Here is a 21,907-nt window from a genome sequence, read left to right as displayed (position 1 = left end):
GTTGCCATCATGCTTCTCGGGATCCCGATTTAATCCTCAGCATTAGAACCAAGTCGAGGTACAGTAAACAGTGCTACATTTGCATCTTCTCTACCCTCGCAAGGCTACTATACTCTCACAGCTTGACGAAACCAATTTCACCAAGTGCAGGCGCAGACCGCTCAAAATCTTCGATAATCGTCGCGAACATTCTCGGCATTCCACGCACAGTATTTTCTGAGGAAACAATGGTCCACCTTAGCGCGTGCATTTCGAACTCCTCTTCCACGGGGTTGAATTTGAGCTTGCCCATTAGACGCTCAAAGGTCGTCTCTGCTTTCCTCGCTCCCTTCCCGGCGGCCTCTTTGACCTCTCCCCAAACGATGTTGCCAGCTTTCTTCGCCGCCGCTTTGCCGCCGAGGAAGTCGCCGCCCAGGTGCGTGAGTGCCCCCGAAAGAGCTCCTTGAGCGGCGGCCTGGCCCAAACCATCTGTCAGATCTTTATCCGGATCCCAAAAGGACTTTTCGATACCATTATCGGCGATCTGGTTCACCTCGTTGGAGATGGCGCTCATGAGAGCCTCTCCGCCCGTCTTGATGGCTAGATTGAGGCTATCCGTGAGCGTGGCGCTCGCTGCCGGAGAGAGGGAACGCGCTCCAACTTGGGTCAGATTCCAGACGCCTTTGGCGCCCCATAGGAATTCTCCGGCGGCTCCTGTGATAAAGCCGACGGCGGCAGAGACTGCGACTTCGCAGAAGAAGCCTTTCCAGAATTTGCCGTGGTCGATGTTCTCGTTTGAGGCGTCCATGTGGTCGATGGAGTAGAAGATTGCTGTGCTTCCTGCTGATATGAGTGCGCCCACGGCCCTGAAAAAATTAGTCAAGCCTATTTTTTTTGTTTCCCATGGTTTGTCGCAAAAGTAAGGTACTTACCCAGCAGCTAGAGCAGCGCCAAGTGGGCTTGCGACTCCGGCAGTGGCGACTGTGACTGCTATCGCGGCTCCGATCAGTACGGCACCCAGGATTATGCCACCTATGGCATCCCAGCTCCAGTGGCCCGTAGGATCTACATGGTTGACAGGATCATTGTTTTCAAACACATAGCGATTCAATCCATCTCTCTTCCCCAAACCAGAAATATCCGTGACTGTATCAGGGGTAATGAATCTTCCGATGACCGGATCGTACCACCTCCCTCCGAAACAGATCAGTCCACTGTCAGTGTCTTGCACTTTCCCTTCGAAACCTGGTCCATTCTCTTCACTCCTCACGAGAGATTTGCCGTAATCAGAGAAGTTTTGTTTCGTCACAGTGGCCTTGTCGCAGTCGTAACTATGCGTCACAGTGCCTTTATGATCGAGCAAATACGCCTTCAAGTGCTTGCTTCCATCTGACTGTGTCTTTAATTGAGCGACAGGCCCTTCTGGGCCAAGAAGTGTCACGCCTGTCGTCTCCGCACCATCTTTGGCAATATCGACTCGATACTCTTGACCCAGTGTTATCTGTTTCGATCCATCAGGTTTTTGGCAAAGAATATTATTGCCATCGGGATCTTGTAAGAAGGAAGTGATTGTGCCTGCTTTGAGGTCTTTCATTTGTGACAATCTGCTTCCTCCTGCGTATGTGAGTGCATGCTCAACATCGCCCAGCTTCCGGCTGGTGAGACGCCCTGCGCCATCGAATTTCGCTTCGTACACAGTGCTTCCGTTTCTTGTTCCCGTGATTGATGATGGGGCATAAGCTAACTGCATATCGCCGAGGCTAGTGATATTCCCAGAGGCATCGTAGGCATAGTTGAAAGTCGCGTCAGCGTGCTGCGAAGCCGCCAGGCGCTGCTTGTCATAAGTATACGCCACCACTTCCTGGGTTAGAACATCAGTGATGCTCGCAATCTGGTCTTTCTCATTGACTGTATAAGTCATCGACGCAAGGTCGCCCTTGCCGCGCATCGATCGCTTCATTGGCGTGTTAAGCTCATCGTGCTCCGAGTTAAAGGTTATGCTGCCTGCCGACAAAAATGCTCCCGACGAGAGCTGGGAAGATTGGACACTCCCTTGGGGGTTGTAGGTTGCGTAAGACGATGTGACGTTGACTGTCTTGCCGTCGGCAGAGACAATCCTAGCTTCCGCGAGCAGGTCTCCCATGTAAGAGGACTGCAATTTGCTACCGTCCGGCGGAACCTTTTCGATAAGACGATCTTGCCAGTCGTAACGATAGCTGAAGCTGTATGTGCCGGTGCCCGAAATGGAGATCTGACTCGACGACAATCTGGCACGCTGATCATAGGTGAAGTCGTACTGCGATTCGACATCGGTCGATGAAGGCTTTGATATTGTTACGCGTGAAAGCGTGCTGGTACCGTTCGCAGCAGACGAAAAGGTTCTTGTCGTAGTTCGTAAGTCGCTTCCAATGCTCTGAAGAATGCGGCCCTTGGCGTCGTATTCTAATCTGTTCGTCTCACCCATGACATTCTTGGTCGTGAGGAGTCGCCCCCTTTCATCATACGTGAAGACCACTGCCTTTCCGGCAGCACTTCCCATGGTGTTCTGGTATTTGTTATTGATGCTGAGTAATTGACCAGTCGCATTGTACTCCCGGGCTTCCACGTTCCCAGAAGAGTCTGTCATTGCTGTGATACGTCCGACCACGTCATAATCGATGGAAGTTGACAACCCCGATTCATCTATCGTGCCGATCAACTGCGGCTGACCAGCCACATTCCGGAATGTGTTTAGAGTCTTAGCGATCTCCTTGTCGCTCGTCTCGACTCCTTTCTCGTCACAGTATTTCGTGATCGATGTAGACTTTGTGCCCCCATCGACATAGCTATGTTGCATGAGCGTCGCAGACTTGGCAGCGGCGCTTCGTGGACGGTATTGCAACACCGGACGCCGGAGTGCATCATAAGCCGATAGTATGCACTTCTCAACCGGAGGAGACCAGTCAAAGCCATCTTCTATATTAGATGGAAGATGCCAGGGCGTACTACGCACGAGATTGCTTCCTCCGCTTTCGAAGGTATAATACATCCAGACAGGCTCGAAGGAGCCACTTTGTTTGCGAGAGACACGAACGCGGCCGGTGCAGTCTATGGCTTCGCATAGAGTTGTGCTGCTCTTGTCGTCTGCTGAACTGTACTTAGTCACAAACCTGGTCAGCAGATTCTTTCCGGACCTTGTTTTCATTCGTTTGTACTCCGTGCGGCTCTGGCAAACCAACCGAGCCTGCGACAATGTCTGAGCGAGATCTGCGCTGGCTGCTGTCGGATAATTGGTTCTCGTTGGGTACGTGATTGTCGAATCTGTTGGGTCGGTCGTAATGACCATGCTCTGTGCTCTGCGGCCGAAGGCGTCGTGAGTCAGAGCTTGGAGCACACCAGTCGAAGATCGTCCAGCTGAAGTCTGCATATCGTAGGCGTTGCTTGCAGATAGCGTCGTCAGACTCAGTCCGGGAGCCTCTTGCGTTGTCTGCACAGCACAATTGGGATAATCAGTACTATACTTGACGTTGGTTGTAAGGCCGACAGCGTCAGAAGCCTTGATTCTGTTGCCAAAAGCGTCATGCTCGTATGTTTCGCCGATGAACTTGTTGTGGTCAGAAGACCAGTGTACCGTCTCTCGAACGAAGGGTGCCGCCTTGTCATATGTGATTTTGGTCAGAGTAATGTCGCCAGCCTCAAACACATCAAAGCTTTTGTTTTGGACATTTGTCGTGATCTTCTTCCTCACCGGCATTCCCTTAGCAGTGCCAATATCAGCATAGGAAAACAATTTCCACAACTGGTTCGATCTCGTCTTCAATGTTGCGTCTGATTCCCAAGATTCCTCACTGATCATGTTTCCGTTATCGTCATGTGTCCAATTCATTCCTGACGATATCTTCCACGGCTTCCCGTTGTCGTACTGAAACAACTCTTTGGCCGACTGAAGAACCCTTCGGGTATCCCACTCATTCACGTTCAGTGACTTCACATCAAAGTCCAGCCTCTCCCTCTGGATAATTGTGCCACTACTCAGCAAAGCGGAGATATCATCTGGAGATGCATCACCATTTGCCTGGGTCGACAACTTTGGTGTCTTTGTAGCAATAGTTGTCGTCTGAAACTTGATCTTAGACAGTGGCCAGACCTGGTGGAATTGCTCCTCCAACAGAACGCCTGAAGAGACGTCAAGCATGGTGGTCTTCTCGAAGCCCTGCCAACCACGACCTTCGAGGTTGATTTTCGCATTGCTATAAGACCGGACGATTTCTTGTCTCCACGGCAGATTATTGATCAGTGGTTCGTTCGAGGAAACTGTACGGGTTACCACGAGGCTCTGCGATGCAATGACGTCTCGTACGGCTTGGTCTGTGGGCATGGAGATGTCATGCCATTGTCTAGCCGATTTGTACGCTCGCTGGTCAGACATGGGCATGTACGAGACGTCCACCTTCAGTCCAAGGGGGTTCGTCGTGGAAGTGAGCAAGTCAGGCACCCCACTGGCATTGTAGACCGGACAGGCCGACCAGCTGCCATTGACATTGGTAGTCAGCAGCCATCCAGCCTGAATGAACGTACGGGTCAGTGGTGTTTGCGCTTTTCATGACGTACGATACTCACCTTGCCTGTGCCATCAATATCGACTGATGCAAGATCTATCTCTTGGTCTGGAGAGTGATGCAACGTGCCTGCCGGCGCAATCAACACCGAGGATCTGCTAGCTCCTGGCGATGGGTACAGCTCCTTGACTTGGCCGTCAGAACTGCCAGACGCAACGAGACAGACCCAGTCGTGCGAGTAGCTCTGCTGAAATGCACAAACTATGGACGGGAACCTCGATCCGTCAAGGCTAGTCGCGTAGAATCTGCAAGGGTTTCTTGGCTGTTCACCACTTCGAAATGTTCGCTGTTGTCGAATAGCATTCCCCCGTTCTGTGAAGGCACCTTGCCCGTTATTGAGAAAGCTGCGGAAAACAAAATCGACGTGGAGGCGATCGACACTGTTTATCTGTTGGCAGATGAGCAAGTCTGTTACTCCGTCTCCATTGATGTCGGTGGTGAGGACGGTCAAGCTCCTCGCCTCCTCGTGCGTAAATTGTCCGATTGTGGAAGGCTCCTCTGTTGTGGGCATGAACACTCCTCTCTTGGCAGGATCAGGAGATATACGAAACGCCCGGGCCCTGAGCTCAGCTCCCCGATTTGTCTTTTCAGTGTAGACGCGAATCAATCCCTGAAGGCCGTTGTGATCAATGTCCGAGATGAGCCACTCTTTGCTCTCGGTCCATGCCATGGTCGTCACTGTTTCTACAGGTGCATCGAGCGTTGCAATTCCCGTGACATGGTCGTATAGGGCCCAAAATACCCGGAAGGCGATGCGATTGCTGTGCTTGTAGATCTGTACAATATCGACTCGGCCATTTCCATCACAATCGAGGGCCAAGAACTTACAATCGGACTGCCACGCCTTTCCTGTGTAAACGTTGACAAAATCTTTGAAGCCTGTGCCAATCGATTGCGATAGTGAAAAGCTGAGCATATCCCCGGTTGTCCTGTAAGGCATAATTATGTCTGTTCGACCGTCTCCATTCAGATCGGCACGCAACATCGTGAAGTTATCGCCGGAAAGCGCTCCACGTGGCCCATAGGGGAGTTTGGAGATACTTGATCGGCCCGACATGGATGTTTCTGACCAGTTAATCGTGGGAGACCCTGCGGGAGGAGGCGTGCTCGGAGTTGCAAGCCAGGTTTTGAGAGACATCACACCCGTGGCCGAGTCGTGACGCACAGCGACTAGATCACATAGCGTGCGCCCCGAGACATTCACTGGCAAAACGGCAGCGATTTTGTCGACGCTTGGCAAAGAGATCGCTGCAGTCTTGTCCGGCACAAATAGCTGCTCTGGCTTCATAAGCGCATAGTTCACTCCGTAGTCAAATGTTGTTGGTGTGAGGCTGCTCCCATCAACGCCTATCTCAGCGACTGCTGTCAACAGGGAGACCCCAGAAGACGCCGAGTGAGTATATGTGAAGATGTAACTCTTCATCGTCTGGATCTTCGTTCCGCCCGCGTCGAGTAGATCGAAGTCTACACGTTTCAGGAGACAGCCAGACGTGCTTTGATCATGCCCATTAGTGATGACGACGAAATCCTCTCGAGTTTGATAAACAAAATTCGCGCGCCAGCGGCCACTGTAAGTCGCCTTGTCGTTCGATGTGAATCGAATGCTCTCCAGATAGTTGACACCTTGTTCCAGAGACCCGAGCTGTGGAAGGGGATTCTTGTTGTAAGCAAAGGTTTGATAATTGCCAAATACATCGATGCTTTTCTCCAAAAACCATTCGCGGACTTCAGTAGCTGCTGCCACTTTGGCGGTCCTTTGGGCTTGCTGAGTTGCGCCATAAATTTGACGTCGACCGCTTCGATCTGTGGCCACGAAACCTTCCGTCTCGTGCGCTGCCACGACTTGGACGTCTTGACCGATTTGAGTGGTGTACGTTGCCCCTGGGCTGTGATACTCGCCCGCAATATTCAACAGCGCCTGGCCATTTAAAGCGAGCTGTTCTGTGCGTCGATCGACATCGAGCGTTGGGCGTTCGGCCCCCTTGGCGACCGTTGCCGGGATACGTCTGACAGAGGAGTAGGTCGATAATACCCAACCGAGACCTAGCACACCATTGCCGCCACTCTGGATATACTCCAGAGATATCGAGGGCTCATTGCCCATACCAACACCTTTGGGAACATCGAGGGGGAGGGAATAGCGCGAGACGCCATTGCTATCAGTCCAGTGTCGCCCGAACGGCCTGTCGATAGAGATCTCGTCGGCCATGATGTCTGGCAGTTCAACAACACAATTTGCTCGTGATGCGTCCAGGAAAGGCCACTACTTCATCGATCAATCATGGGGCTTTCTCAGACCCGGCACAGTAATAACGAGTAGCTTGCTCGCCATACCGTTCTCACCGCAACTAGGTGAATGTGGCTAGCTGAGGTACTTCAACAAGGCCAGGATGCCGGCGTTGCCTCGAAGCTTCCAAGCTGGGCAATGCGCGCAGAGAATCGTCGCCACAATGCAACAGCGACAGCTGTGATAGTGCCCGTAACAAGGCAAAGCATCTCAGCCAGCCACAGAGAAGCGGCTCAGCTAGCCATAGACAAGGAGCTCAGCTAGCCACAGAGAAGTAGCTGAGCTAGCCACAGAGAAGTAGCTGAGCTAGCCATAGACAGGTGGCTGAGCTAGCCATAGACAAGTAGCCAAGCTAGCCATATTCAAATAGCTCAGCTAGCCACAGGGAGGATGCCCAGCTTTCCATGCGTCTGCGGGCGTTATCTCCTCTCTTGAAGCGGTACAAAGCGTGCTGTGTCCGACCGCCAATCTGCAAGAACGACAGCTATTGCCTTGGCTGCGATAGCGTCGAGATGTGGCTACAATAGCGTCTGAGATGAGGGGAAATCCCATTTGGTGTGAGCGTGCGTGCTGCCGCAGACGGTGAGCTCGAAAATGTCACGAGCGTGTCGTGCGGCGTGTATTCTAGTGTCCATGTGGCGAGCTGAAGGGGACAAGCGGCCGTCGGCGAGGCGTGCCAAGTCCACGGATCTGCCCTGCTCGTCTCCTGCCTTTTCTTCTGCACGGCAACGACGCAGGTAGCGACTTCACCCCGCATCGTCCTGGAGGACCGCCCGTGAGTCTAGCGTGGCACATGCCGTCCGAATGCGCCTAGGCACGTACACGTATTCCCCCCAGGCTGACGCCGCTCTAGCTTGCATCTTGCGCATCAAACCCGGCGTGGCGCACAGCTGTAGAAGCCACGGATCAAGCTGGCGGGCGGCTCGAATGCAGAGACGAGTGATGATGAGGCATGCAGTGCGTTGCTATTTATCTAAGAGTATGGGGAGCCATGTTCTGCAGCACCGTGCTCGCTGCGAAGCTCCAGGACTGCCTCGACGTACTGTAAACACTCTATTGGTCACACTTGCACCATGTCCGATCCTCAATCCCCCATGGCCCCTGTGCTGGCCTGGATAGTCGACGGCGGCTTGGAACTATGGGCATTCTCTGAAGCGTCCCCTGAAGACGGCAGCTTCACTATGACAAGCGCCTCAGTAGGCGATCAATCCTTTACGGGACCAATAGGGACGGTCGCGTACGACGAGGAGAGCAAGATTTTGCACCTCTTAGCAACCAGAAAAGTAGACGATGACGTTCAGGAACTCTGTCATACCGTCATCAGCAAGCACGGCAACATCACGGCGAAGCACGCAGTGCTTCCTGACGGCGAAAGCAGCTACCTGCCCGCTGATACCGGTTTTCTGTTACACAATAGAGCATGGGTTATTGCAGCCTGCGTACATCCAACAACCTTGGACGGTGATGATGATGATGAAGATATAGCGTGGCCCTGCGTTTTTTTCAACGCTACTCAAGACGGCGACGTGACCTGGAAACGATACAGAATCAACGACGTGGAAGTGTCATACTCCAGACCCAGCTGGATGAAAATTTTCTCCGTTGGTGGAAGAGGCGATGATTCCTACATTTATACAGCATTTCCTGGAACAGACGACCAGTCCACTATACGCCTGGCAGGCATACCAACCTCACAATTCAATCAGCTTTCCACAGACAGCGGCAGCCAATGGACGATCCAAGAAATCCCGGGGATTGAAACGTGCTGCGCTCCTCACATTGTAGTGACAAGCGGACCGAAGACACACTTCATCCATGTTTTCTACGTTTGGGATAGCGCAGTGTCGTACTTCACACTCGAAGCGAATGAGGATGGTTGGATTCACATGCCCAACTCAATCACTACTGATACGATAGCTTTTCCGGACTGTCCTGCCAACGACCAAGTCAAAACACACACTATCGTCAGTGCGGTGGAGCACAACGGCATGATCTGGATTGTCTCGACACAGACTGCGAACTCAATTGTATCCGTGTCAGCAAAACTTGATGGCGGCAAAATAGGCGAATGGCAAACACAGGCCGAAGGTCTTGGCCTTGGTGGATTGGGCGTGCCAGAACCAGAGACTTGCGCATATTCTACGCTCAGTATTCCCCATGACATGTTCGATTTCGCCGACTCGGAGCGTCAGCTGGCACGTCGCCCCAAATGAGGCATTTGTAATGGAATCATCATTTCATAATAACACGTAGAAGCTTGCGACACTAGCGAAGTTCACATCGTGCTTCCTCAGTCATGTAAAGTCCAGCTCCACAGACTAGACGAATATCACTTCACTCCCCATACCCCATTAAGAGATCGCTCAGCACTAGAGATTTGTTCGCCTCACCGCCCCCACTCCGGACCAAGACAAAGGTTCAAATTCAACGTCACATTGCCCGTATCAGCACAGCTGTGGCCCTTCCCCTCGTAACCCACAGCACTACCGCAAATATCAAAGTTCTCGTCGGCATCCCCGAGAGCAGTGGTGACCTATTCCGTCAGTCAAAATTCGAGCTTCGACCGTACAAGAGCGCAGCAGACTGACATTGAAGTGGTCTTTCGCGTACGGCTCCCCATCGAGACTGTTGATCGACCATGATATTTGTCCTTGGTCCAGAGAGTAGTATAGAACAACCTTGGGTGTAGCGGTCGTCCAGTAGTTGTTGGATGCCGTGATGCCGAGGGAGTCTGTTGAGAATCGCTATCTTAGTCTCTGTTGCTTTCTCGAATGGCGCCGGTGAGCGGAAGAGTAGACTTACTTCCTTTCCCGTTGATTCCCGTCTGATAGCTATAGTTGATAACGAAACTATCAGCTTCCATACTTCCAAGCGATGCTGATCAATGGGGATCATAGCAGAAAACTCACGCAACCTGACGACTCAATTCCATCGTCTGCTCACCCTCCACAAAAAAAGTCCCATTCATGATCGTGATCCAGTGAGAGAAGGAGCAGAAATTATTGACTTGCACGACGGAATTTGCAGCTGCTAACGTCGCGAGCAGACTTGCTGCGAACAAGGACCGCATGGCGACAAATGTGTGAGATGAAAGTGAGTGAGTGTACTGTGATGAGAAAGCGAATGTACTTGGTGATTCTGCACAGAGTGCAAGATGAGTTGAAAGGCCGGCAAAGGAGACGTAGTGGGCCCCTTTTTGAACATGCGCTCTGCGAATACCCGTGATGCCCTGTGGCACATAGAAGCCGGCTTGCAGATATTGAGCGTGTACGACCACTCGTACAGAGGACATTGTGTCGGGAGCCTGCTTGATTTAGTTCACGGTACGCATGTTTTGACAGTTGCTTGTGATTGCTGTGTGCATAGTCGTGGCGCACTGCGCAAGGGCGACTACGCACCTTGCGCGTAGTAAATTGTGAACTTCGCCAGGCTAGGCGGAAGTACATCCGCGTCATGAGGCCTCCTCGTGAAGCTCGCAGGCCTGCTGAAAGATGGCAAGCGATGTCGTAGTCCACTTTGAAACAGTAGACTCGTGTTCTGAACGACAAGCTTGTTAGTGCTTTGGGGAAACAATGGTGATCGACAGGCGCACTGCAAAAGAAACCAGAACATTCGATAAAGCATGCTATGCACTCTTGTCTTGCTCTCGTGGGACTCCAAGTCCTGCATCGAAGCGACAGTGAGGCAGTATGTGCGCCACGTCGAGTGCACATGCGGCACTTCTGCGTGTCTGGAGGTGAGCCGTCGGCTCTGCCAGGACCACGTCGTTGGCGCAGCAGCCACGGTATCCATCTGCTCATGATCACGAACCTCAGCATGTCTTAGTTTCAGAATCGCTCGCGGATCACTGCCCTTGTCACAGCATCCGCTTTGTCCAGTGTGTATTCTTGGCCGTCCACGCTTTTCCTCAGGCTGCTTCTTCACCCAGCCTTCGCCTTCGCCGCAGTTTGTGAAGCCTCTGCAACCCATTAGTCACCAACAGCCAATCTCCTCGGCATTGCCAAACTCACCTCTCCTCGTAGCATCCTCCAACAAAGGCGTATCCACCGCCGCAGCAGGCAAATGCACATACCGCACAACACTGCCTCTAATAAAGACATTCTTGACGGAGCTCTGTCGCAACATGACCCTGTCAGCATGTACTCTCTCTTATGCTTGTTCCCATGACTTCATTCTCCCCTTCATCTTCCAGACGCCAATACCGATTACGAACGTACCAAATGCGGATACTTCAATTCCTCCAACACCGAAATATCATCCAGCTTGATATTCAAATACTGGTCCACGCTCTTCAGCGTCCCGCGAATCGAAATGTCATTCTTCAGTTCCACTGTGACTTCGTGGTTCACGAGTGTTTTGAAGAAGCTGAAGAACAGCATGATTGTCGATTTTGCTCGTCAACGGTTGCTGTCGGACGTGATCGCTGATTCGGATGTGCAGGTGATTCGATTGTTCGTATAAGTGGTTATCGAGCAGGAGGCGGCGCATAGAGAGACGAAGGCGGCATTGGTGAGTGAAGTCGCGAGTGTCGGTCGATCTGAGAAGCTCAGTCTAAGCTTCCAACTGAACGAACGGAAAGTGTCCCGCGACACGTGACGTGGTTTTGACGACGCACGTTCTTCCGAATGCGATTCTACTTTACGGGAGTTTGCAGGAAGAAGTGACAGGAAGCAAGTGACAAATGATGCTATAGTACTATAAGTCTACGGGGTATCAGAACAATTCGATAAAGTGAAACAATTCCTCTCCATCATTCTTTCTCCTCAAGTCAACGGCCCACCTCTTCCAACTTCTCATCCATACCTGTCGTCCATCGTACATCCTCACAAATCAAAACCTCAATCCACCACCTACTTTCGATCCTGTATAAAGCTCAACCTCTGCTTCAACGACCCTCTCCTCTCCCGCTTCGGCACATCCAATCCGCCTTTCCCGGCGTCCTCATCATCCTGCTGATTAGCACGGAAAAAGCTCCATCGACTCGAACTGCGATCTCTCCTTCTCGACTGACTAGCCGGACGAGCCTGTCTCTCACCACCAGCATCATCACCATTCGTCTCTCCCAACAATCCCTTTCCTTGTTTCGAAAGTCTTCTCTTCAAGAACGAACCCCTCCGACCCCTACTCTTCTCCTTATCCGGCTCATCTTCTTGCCAGTCTCCTTGTCCAGCGCCCGAATTCGCTTGCTGGTGCTGTTCTATTGCAGCTGCTGTCAGCGCCGCGTGCGCCGCGTCGATGGAATTTCTTGGCGTAACATCTTCTTCTTCGTAACGTTCTCGATGCGGGAAAAGGGTACCCAGTTCATGCGAAAAGGTAGCTTCGAAGCGGGGCACTAACTCTGCTCTTGTAGCGAGGTGCTCGGAGTTCTTGTACAGAGCGAGGCAGCGTCTGATGGCTAATGTATGGTCAAGCAGGGCGACTTGCAAGGCGCTTTGCATGGGCTCGAGTGGAGCGTCGTAGGAACGCGCGTAGAGTGAAGGCTCGAGGGATTGGTTATCTTGGCCATGACCTGCAGGGAGTAACCCACGGTATCGCGACACACTGGTGCCAGAATCGGGGTCAACTGAGCTCATCAAGTCTTCACTCAGTCGTGACATGGCACCCTTGTCCTGACCGCTCACGATACGCTTCTCCAAAGCCAGCAGTTCTTGTGTCTTGCGTGTCGTTCGCTCTACTGCAGCTTCGATCGGTAAGAGGGTGACGGTCTCGATCTTGACAATCTCGCTTCGTCGAAGGATCGTGGGGAACTCGTCCGCAGCAGTGTAGACAACTTTCTCTACAACCTGCTCGGTAATCGGAATGTCGTGTGCAGGATGTCTCGAAGTCATGGCAAATTTACGCGGGTTCGCTGTCAGATTGAAGTCTCGCACTGCCTGTGATACTTTGGTGCGCTGGTAGACCATGTGCTCAAGGTCTTTGTTGGGACTGACGGCATAGATCTGCAGGAACTGTCCTTCCACGGCAGGTTCAGCACCACCACGCAAGATCTGTGCTGATGGATAAAGTTGCTGCATGCGATCCTCGAACAGGGCCAATCTGTCGCTGGGGTAGCCTTCAAAGATAAACTGCTTGTCTCGAAGCGTAGGTGGGAAGCCGAGCCCTCGATATGCCACTCTGAAATATCTGGGGTTTGGACGATCGCCACGCGCAATGCGCTCGTGAACACCAGCAATGGCGCGTTGCGTGCGGGCCAACTTTGCGTAGTCGAAGACATTTGACTCGTAGTGAGTAGCCAGCTCCCGGTACGCCCCAAGCGCTCGCTTCCACGATTGGCCTTTCTCGTAATGCTGGCACATCTTAAAATACAGCGCCTCTTTGCGCTCGAAAGCAGTTTGCGCGGGCATTGGAGGATCTTCCAAGGCGGTCAGATGCATGTTGGGATCCCACTCATAGCGGTCCGCGTGCATTTGAAGCGCCAATCCTGCCTCAGTGGTGTTGCCAGCCGCGACCTGCATGCCCGATAATTGGTGCACGTAGCGTGTGTAGGCATCTTCGGATTGTACATCGCGCAGGAACTCCATCAGACGCAAGGTATCGACAAGGCGGCTGGCATCGTTGATACCCGCTTTGCTCGAGTGCACGCTGGCCAGCATTTCCAGTAACTCTTGGATCCTGCTAAACATGTCAACCACTGCACTGAAAAGTGCGCGCTCGCTCGTTTTTTCCAATGGCCGAAAGCGTTCGATCATCTCAGGTACAAAGGTCTTTTGCAGCATCGACTCGGTCACGTTCGTGTTTCTGCATAGCTTGTCCAGACAGTCGATCATGGCGGTCTGAATGAGCGACAAGTCTTGATCGATTTGCCAAGCTCCGATGATCATGGCACGCAATACTTCGATAGCGACTGCCCGCAGACTGGCGTGGACGCTGAGGCAAAGCTCGACGATCGGCGCGACCATCTCAGGCACGAACTGCACTTGGTAACCACCCATGCGCTGGTAGCCATACAATTGCTTCTCTTCCTCGTCCGTCTCCCATCCGATCGCTTCCCAACTCCGCTTGAGTAGATCAGCTCCGAGCTCACGAACGTCTCCTGCGATTTTCCAGACTGCTCGTCGCTTCTGCTCTGGGAAAGTTTCCATGGCCAGGATCGGGCTGCTCAAAGTTGCAAACAGTGTATCGAAGTATGTCCGCCACATTGTTGTATCAAACTCGAATGCCTCGCTGGCGTCAGGGGCATACACATCTGGCAGCCCATCAATCAAGATTTCCTCTATCCGTTCTAGCGCTGTGATGCTGTAGCGATGATGACTGACGAGCAAGCTCAGCCAGCTGCTCGGAAACGCCTGACATGACAAAATGCTCTGGCTGACTTCTAGGGCTTGCATTAGCACAGTAGGTATGTCCACAATGTTCGAATCAAAATAGAGCTTTCGATTGGAGGAAAGCGCCGCCGCCAAAAGCGCTGCGATTTCGAGCATCGCCTCGTCGACGTCAATGTCTTCGGTCGTCGGTTTCGTCGGAAAGGGATAAGAGGTGGGGAACAGCATGCTGAATACACGTTTTGAATGGCGCGGTTGCTCCTTCAAGACGCCGAAAGACTCAGCCAGTTTAGGCACATACTGGCAGCTTTCTTCGCCAAGGTGCTCCATTTGCGCTGCAACGACCGAGCAGCATAACCGGACTGAATCCCGCCATTGCTGATCAGGTTCTGGTACCCATCCCCAATAAGGTTCGAGCCAGCTGAAGGTGCTTGCTATGAGATTCGCCCTTGTTTCGGGCGTCTTGAAGATATCGAGGTGACTGTAATTGACCAAGAGAATTAGGCGATATAGCGTCATTTTGCCTTTTGCATGAGAGCAAGAACTCATGAGGTCAGTCGCTACTTCCAGGATGTCGTTTGATGACATGATTGGCGTCAGTTCTGGCAGCCATGTGTGGAAGCGCTGTATCAGTAGCGTTTGTGTGCCCAGCAAGACCGGCATAGGATTGCGCAGCAATGCCATGATCGCGACGAAGAACTTCTGCAATTCACGTCTAAGCTCACCCTGACGATCAGCCGGCAGGATGCTGTTGTGCTCTTCCTCATCCACGCTTCCAGGCGAGTGCTTCATCGAATCAATGATCAGCTTCAGCATCTGGTCACCAACCTTCAGAGCGGCACGGAGCTTCCGGGAAGACTCAGGATCCATGTTGCGGGCGACAAGTCGATGAAATGCGCGAACGAGTGCTTTGCTTGCTCGCGGCCAGTCGTGCCTTGTCATGGCATATTCCTCAATGATGTTACCCAGTTCAAAGCGCTTGTCCCGACCGATGCCGAGAATGACCACGAAGTTGTAAAAGACCAGGTCCTCGTACTCTTCAATTTCATCGTACTCGTGCAGAATCTCAAACATGACCCCAAAGACATCGTGCAGCAGTTTCACGATTTCGATCTCTGGCACGAACGGAAAGCGACCCAGGAGTTCCTTGAGTCCTTCGCCGTGGTAATTTCGCCAGTGCAATACGCCAAGTAATGTTGGGTCCTGTGAATACTCTGTGCTGCAGAGATATGTTCTCAATGCAATGGTGGCTGCCGCTGCCTGAGAGGGATCGCTTTTGTCGTGCCAGGGTGGCAGAGCCAAATACGCGCCCTTGCCGTTGATTATGCTGCTCGAGTATTCATCGTAGACGTACAAAGACATCTGATGCTCCCCATCACGCACGAAGGCATCGAACTCCCATAAAGGTAACCACGCGAGCGCGAAAGGGAAGTTGGGATAATCTGCAATGCTCATCACAACATGGCTGCCCGGAACTTCCTCTGCAGGTATGGCCAGTCTGATGGTCTGGTTCCAGCCTTCTCCACGCTCGATGCCAGTCGTGCGCCATGCGGTGTGACCTTCGTGGTTCGCAGACGTGAATATGCACCCTTCGAAGCGCTCCCCACTGGCTTTGCGAACCTCCAGAGTGAGCTGTAAATTTGAGAGGCTTGTTTGGGTACGTTGGTTGAGCGGCACGGCACCGTATTTGGAATGTGCGAGGGTGGAGCTGCGTTGTAAGCGTGGTTCGGTCAATGTGAGGTAGATGTCGCTTCGCTTTTCCGTCGGCACGCCAGAGAAACCGAGTTTAGGAGTCATCAGAACATTGTGTAGCAATGTCGGAGTGTCGCGAACAAGACCTGCTAAATCTGCTGTGGCGAACGCTTGCACAAACACATCCAGACGTTTGATCAGTCCAACACGAGAATAGCCACGACTTGCGCTGCGAGTTAGGTCACGTACGATCTCTAGCCAGTCCTCGTCCTCGTCGTGCTTGTCGTCAGCAACAGAAGAGTTGGGCGTCCAAAGTGAGACCGTCGTTTCTGTGCTCGTGCTGCCCTGAGCAAAGCGGGTCACATCGATGGCTCCGACGCCCACGCAGCGCCGCACAAGTTTCGTTTCGCCTGCCGTGTCCGAGCCAGCTTTCCCACCAGAAGTGCCAGTCCTGTCCGATCGCTGGGACTGCGATGTGCCGGGCCGGGAAGGCACATTGGAACCATTACGTCCGTGGTCGCTCTTTTTCCTCGTGCTGCCAAACACACTGAGTCGTCCCTTCGAACTTCCCTGAGAGCCACCATGCGCGTTGCTTGTCAAAGCGGGCTTCTGCGCGTGATTGATCCCTTGACCATAGACTGCAGACCTCACAGGTTCATCCCGCATCAACTTGAAGACGACGTACAAGGAGCGTGACGCTGCGCCTGTGCCAACATCCGCATTGCTCAAGTTCACGAATAGTGTCTGCGGCTGGTCCTCGGGGGCGGCAGAGGGCTCTTCTGGTAGAGGTACCGAGATGGCAAAGTTCTCACTCAGGGGCTGTGGCTTCTCACCATGCTCCTTAGTGAAGAGACTGACGTGAAGCGTTCCTGGATGTTCTGCATCAGCGACCAGGTTGCGCGCATCCACCAGAAGATGGTGTAGCATGTGCTTGTCTGTCACGGGCTTTGGAGGTCTGTCAAGTATGCTCATGTTCGCCTGCAGCTTGGTCATCTCAATGACGGAGTCGTCTGCAGTCAGGATCCGACCATTTTCTGTGGGACTTCGGACGATGACCTCTTCGCTCAGCATCTTGTTGCCAGCAACGAGATCCCACACCGTGTCTTCTCGCAGCACTACGAGCTCTTTCTGAGTCAAGACATCGTGCATGAGCTGACTCCTCGCAGTGTCCACTCTCTTCACGAGCTGCTCAACCTTTGCAAGCTGGGTATATCCTCGCGCCAGGAGCAGGTCGTGCAGACGTGCATCGTGCCATTCTCGCAAGCAGGATGCGATTTCGTCTATCAGAGGCTCGGTCGCTGACAGGCTGGACTCATCTCCCACGCGCAGGAGAGGGACGGGTGCCAGGGGCTTGGGCGCGCCAGGAGCTCGAGGTAGAGGCTCGTCCGACAGAAATATCGACTTCCGCTCTTTCCTCAGGCTGCGTGTGCTCTGCTTCTTGCTCAATCGCTGGCTCTTTCGACGCGCAGCCAATGCCTGACTCTTCCTCCGCTGGCGCGGGTCCTCAATGTTGTCTATCGCTTCATCTTCTTCGTTCCCATCGGGCAATTTCCCCTCGCCTAGGTATTCGCGGACTTCGACGCAGTTGGCAGGAAAGATTCCAGAGAAGACACGATGCTCCAGCTGCTGGCCGCGATCGCTGGTGAGGCCTGCCAGCAGCGACGGCGGCGCGACCAAATATCCTCGATACCACTCATTTCGCGAGCCGCCTTGTTCGATGACATAGATGTGGTCGCCAATCTGCAGGGGGAGATGGTACTTTTCACTCGCAGTGAAGGGAGCAGTAGCAATAGCAAACGCGACTTGGCGGGATGGTGAGCACGTGCAGATAGGCGTGGTGGAGGCATTGGAATGCAAGCTGATTCTTCTTACCTGAAGGAAGCGGCTTCCACGGCATCGCTCCAACGTAAATAAAGTGACTGGGCTGTAAATAGTGGCAGTGAGCTCATCGCGTCGTCTGGCGCATCTGGAGGGTGGTAAGCTGTGCTGGAGAGAAATGCTGCTGCTGCTGCCGCTGGTGAGCTGCTCGGCTCTCGTGCTGCTGGACGAGGCGGAGTCGAGGGCGCGCTGGGGACGATGCAATGAACGAGGGACTGCTATACCAACTGCACCAAGAATGCCCGCGCGCACGCGTCAATCTTAACGCACGAGGAGAGGGACGAGAGCTGCAGTAACTAGTGAAGGGACGTCTGTGCGCGCACAAGCTCCAACGGCGTGCGTGGCGAGCACATGAATCGTACTCCCGAGGCCATGGCCGCGCTCATTTGCTGTCTCGTCCCACGCTCGCGACGCCGACCCGCGACGCAAATTTGCGATATCGAGAGAGGAGGAGCAGCTGGTATCGTGCTGACTGGGAGCGCAGGCTTGCGGCCGGGAGCAGTGGCAGCGGCAGCACGTCAGTGTACAGCAGAAGCAGCGTGCGGAGGGAGATGAAACCAGACGCCGACACGTCTGTCCGCCGCCCGACGCGAGATGAAACGCGCCCACGTCCACGGCGCCCAGCACGCCCTCGTATATCCTTTCCCTGCACATCATCAACCTCACTCGCCTGCTTCTGCCTTCCGGCTGCACGACTGCCGTCCCCGTCTCCGATGCCTTGTCTCATCATGCCGGCTCTCTGCTGTGGCTCTGCCTCCCGGCCTGCGGCACCGTTTTGCCAACGTCACTGCAGCGGAGCGGAGAGCGGGCATGCCTTCCCTCCACACCTCCGTCGCTATAGAATACAGCAGTGACGCGTAGTGGAGAGACGTGCTGGCAAGACATCATCCCAATGACAGTACGACGATCCCATTCTGCTTACAACACGCACCACCCTCCTCCGTGCTCTGTTCGTGATGAGGCTCCGCCGCCGTCCCACTCTCCCCGCAGAACCATTGGCCTCTGGTGCAACGTCACATTGCTTGCTGCATTCACCCATCACTGCCGACGAATAAGCACTAGCTTTTTGTATGGTAGATATATTGCTGCCGCTGATGGCCAAGGCTTGTGAGTCTTGATCGTTCTTGTCACTGACCGCAGCCATGCGCCTCCTTCGCTATGCCCTGGCAGTTGCACATCTGCTGACTCTACCGACCTCTGCCCAGCGCGTCATCAGTCTTGTCGGCGACGACTGGACACTGTCAAATCCTCTATTGAACATCTCGTTGCCGGCAAAACTTCCCAGTCAAGCAACCCTCGATCTCTACGACAACCAGGTCATTGGCGATCCTCTCTTCGGCCGAAACAGCTATGCTCTTCGTTTCATCGTCTGGCAGAATTGGACATACATATCTGCTCCCATCTCCGGTCTCTCTTCCAACGCCAGTAGTACATGGCTACTCTTCAATGGTCTCGACACCTTCACCAGCATCTCCTTCTGCGGACAGCACGTTGCCAGCACGAATAATCAGTTTCGCCAGTACTGGTTCGATGTATCGAAATTCTTGACCAATTGCACAGAAGAAAACAGAATACTTAACATCAACTTCGGGTCGGCGGCGAACATCGCCGACGAGATCGCCAATCAGCCCGGACAGGAGACTTGGGCTGATGGAATTCAGCAACTGTACCAGTTCCCCAACAGATGGTTCGTTCGCAAAGAACAGAACGATTTTGGATGGGATTGGAGTGCCGGTAAGTGATGCCCAAATGCGATGCTTTCTCCGATGTCCCTGGCAGTCGGACAACCCAATATCTAGCGATTCAGCATTGGGCACACTCCGCTCACAGGGATGTGTACGAGCCGCAAGCTAACCCTTGCATCGCTGGATTATAGGCTTTGTCCCTGCAGGACCATGGCAGCCAGCATGGATTGTACAGCTGGAAGACACAGAAGTGCATATCCGCAACAGCTTGGTCGACATCTATCGCCGCGGTCAGCTAAATAACCTCCCACCTGACCAGAATCAGCCATGGGTCGTGAATGCGAGTTTGGACTACTTTGGCGATGTAAGTGTGCTTTTGTGGTATCAGCATCAGGGATACATACATCTACTAGATGGGACCTGCAACCCAAAAATTGCGCCAGACACATGCTTACGCTCCGCGCTACTCCAGGTGCCCGATTCAGCAAGTCTGAAATACAAGCTCACGACCATCGACAATGCTACAACTATTGCAAGCGGAGATCTTGCAGCTGTCAATGTTACCGACACTGCAGTGACTGGGTCCACCATCGTTCCGCAAGGAGATGTCGAACTGTGGTGGCCAGTCGGTATGGGCTCACAAACTCTCTACTACATCACCATCGAGCTTGTGTCGGGGACCGGGCAAAGACTGGCTTCAGTGAGTAAGCGAGTGGGCTTCAGAACCATTGTGCTCAATGGCAACCCTGTCAGCGAGGCGGAGATGGCCAAAGGCATTGCACCTGGCAACAACTGGCACTTCGAGATCAATGCCCAGCCGTTCTTTGCAAAAGGATCCAACTTCATTCCACCTGATGAGTTCTGGCCCCGAGTAACGCCACAGCGCATCTCCGATCTGTTTGACACTGCAATCGCTGGAAACCAGAACATGTTACGAATTTGGTCCAGCGGCGCGTACTCGCCAGACTTCATGTATGACCTTGCGGACGAGAAGGGATTGCTTCTGTGGTCCGAGTTCGAATTTGGCTGTGCACTCTATCCCGCGGACCCAGAGTTCCTTGAGAATGTCCGAGCTGAGGCAGAGTACCAAGTCCGGCGAGTCAATCATCATCCGTCTCTCACTTTCTGGGCTGGTGGCAACGAACTTGAGAATCTTGAGCTCCCAAATGCCAACCGCTCATCGCCCGAGGAATACCCCCGACTGGTCGGCGAGTATGAAGCACTTTTCCTGCACACCCTGTTGCCAGCGGTCTATGAGAACAGCAAGAGTATCAGCTATCAACCCAGTTCTACTTCCAATGGCTGGCTATCACTCAACCACAGTGCTCCTGCGAAGGAGATCATGATCCAGCGATACAACAACAAGACCAAAGGAGCCGTGTATGGAGAGACAGATTACTACAACTACAACTCTTCATTCCTCGGCAACACCACATCTTACCCTGTTGGCCGCTTTTCGAACGAGTTTGGCTACCACAGCATGCCTTCAATCCAAAGTTGGCGGCAGCAAATTTCCGAAAAAGACCTTCAATTTAACAGTACCACAATACTTTTGAGGAATCAACACAATCCAAATTCCGACCTCGACATTTACAACTTGACCAACTCACGCACAGGTCAAGGACAGATGACAACAGCGGTCGAAAATTGGTATCCCATACCCGAGAAGACGGATCCCATTGCGAACTTCTCCGCTTGGTGCCACGCAACACAGATCTTCCAAGCAGAATTCTATCGCTCCCAAATCGAATTCTACAGACGTGGCAGCGGTCTTCCCAATCGGTGCCTCGGCTCTCTGTATTGGCAGCTGGAAGACATCTGGGTCGCTCCTACCTGGGCAGGCGTGGAGTACGATGGTCGCTGGAAAGTTCTCCACTACGTCGCCAAAGATGCTTACTCCCATGTTATCATTGCGCCTTACTTTGATCGAGCGACGGGAAACCTCAGCGTCTGGACTACTTCCGACCTTTGGGAAGATGTCAGTGGATCGGCGACCTTTGCATGGTATAACTGGCAGGGCGAGAAGCTTGACGTCCAAATGGACGAGTCCAAAGATGTGACCATTGGCGCACTCAACAGTACCCAGGTCCTTCAAACCAATACCACTGAGATCTTGTCGTCTTCGGACCACAACAATGCAATTCTTCGAATGGAGATCCAAGTCGAGGGACGATTGCCAACTTCCAACATGACGGAGACGTTCACTCACTCCAGCTTTTTCACTCCTGGTGCCTTGAAAGATGCACAGCTCGTCGATCCAGGCTTACAGCTTTCCTATGATGAATCTTCAAAGAAGTTCTCTGTGACGGCGACACAAGGTGTTGCAGCTTGGGTGTGGCTCGACTACCCTTCTGGAGCGGTCGTTCATTTTGAGAGCAATGGATTTTGGTTAGGCAAGAACGAGACGAGAGAAATTGGATTTACGGTGCAGAAGGATGAGACTTACGGGACGTGGAAGGATGGGGTCACGGTGGAGAGTATGTGGAATCAGACGTTGAGTACTTGATTTGTCATGTGCATATAGTC

The 21,907-nt window shown here is 53.0% G+C and overlaps 6 protein-coding genes across 6 annotated transcripts; 2 read left to right on the top strand and 4 right to left on the bottom strand.

Moving 5' to 3' along the window:
* Positions 1–115: 115 nt before the first annotated feature.
* Positions 116–6,786, bottom strand: RHO25_000674 (uncharacterized protein; the record flags this gene model as incomplete). Its single annotated transcript, XM_023593281.1, has 3 exons — positions 116–845; positions 912–4,522; positions 4,579–6,786. The coding sequence occupies 3 exons, from the start codon at positions 6,784–6,786 to the stop codon at positions 116–118; spliced, it is 6,549 nt and encodes a 2,182-aa protein (XP_023459210.1).
* A 1,151-nt stretch (positions 6,787–7,937) lies between these two features.
* Positions 7,938–9,077, top strand: RHO25_000673 (uncharacterized protein; the record flags this gene model as incomplete). The annotated part of the gene is made up of 1 exon (XM_023593280.2): positions 7,938–9,077. The coding sequence occupies one exon, from the start codon at positions 7,938–7,940 to the stop codon at positions 9,075–9,077; it is 1,140 nt and encodes a 379-aa protein (XP_023459211.1).
* A 173-nt stretch (positions 9,078–9,250) lies between these two features.
* RHO25_000672 (uncharacterized protein) lies at positions 9,251–10,156 on the bottom strand (the record flags this gene model as incomplete). The annotated part of the gene is made up of 4 exons (XM_065602044.1): positions 9,251–9,397; positions 9,453–9,595; positions 9,667–9,695; positions 9,774–10,156. 4 exons carry the CDS (start codon positions 10,154–10,156, stop codon positions 9,251–9,253), a joined length of 702 nt encoding a protein of 233 aa, XP_065458116.1.
* Positions 10,157–10,784: 628 nt separating this feature from the next.
* LSM2 (U6 snRNA-associated Sm-like protein LSm2) lies at positions 10,785–11,243 on the bottom strand (the record flags this gene model as incomplete). The annotated part of the gene is made up of 3 exons (XM_023593279.2): positions 10,785–10,822; positions 10,875–10,977; positions 11,082–11,243. 3 exons carry the CDS (start codon positions 11,241–11,243, stop codon positions 10,785–10,787), a joined length of 303 nt encoding a protein of 100 aa, XP_023459212.1.
* A 471-nt stretch (positions 11,244–11,714) lies between these two features.
* On the bottom strand, positions 11,715–17,715 carry RHO25_000670 (uncharacterized protein; the record flags this gene model as incomplete). The annotated part of the gene is made up of 2 exons (XM_023593278.2): positions 11,715–17,620; positions 17,691–17,715. 2 exons carry the CDS (start codon positions 17,713–17,715, stop codon positions 11,715–11,717), a joined length of 5,931 nt encoding a protein of 1,976 aa, XP_023459213.1.
* Positions 17,716–18,838: 1,123 nt separating this feature from the next.
* RHO25_000669 (uncharacterized protein) lies at positions 18,839–21,887 on the top strand (the record flags this gene model as incomplete). Its single annotated transcript, XM_023593277.2, has 3 exons — positions 18,839–19,430; positions 19,573–19,745; positions 19,854–21,887. 3 exons carry the CDS (start codon positions 18,839–18,841, stop codon positions 21,885–21,887), a joined length of 2,799 nt encoding a protein of 932 aa, XP_023458373.1.
* Positions 21,888–21,907: the final 20 nt, after the last annotated feature.

This window comes from Cercospora beticola, chromosome 1 (assembly GCF_033473495.1).
Source record: "Cercospora beticola chromosome 1, complete sequence".
Lineage (NCBI taxonomy): Eukaryota > Fungi > Ascomycota > Dothideomycetes > Mycosphaerellales > Mycosphaerellaceae > Cercospora > Cercospora beticola.
This window is presented reverse-complemented; position numbering and strand designations above follow the sequence as displayed.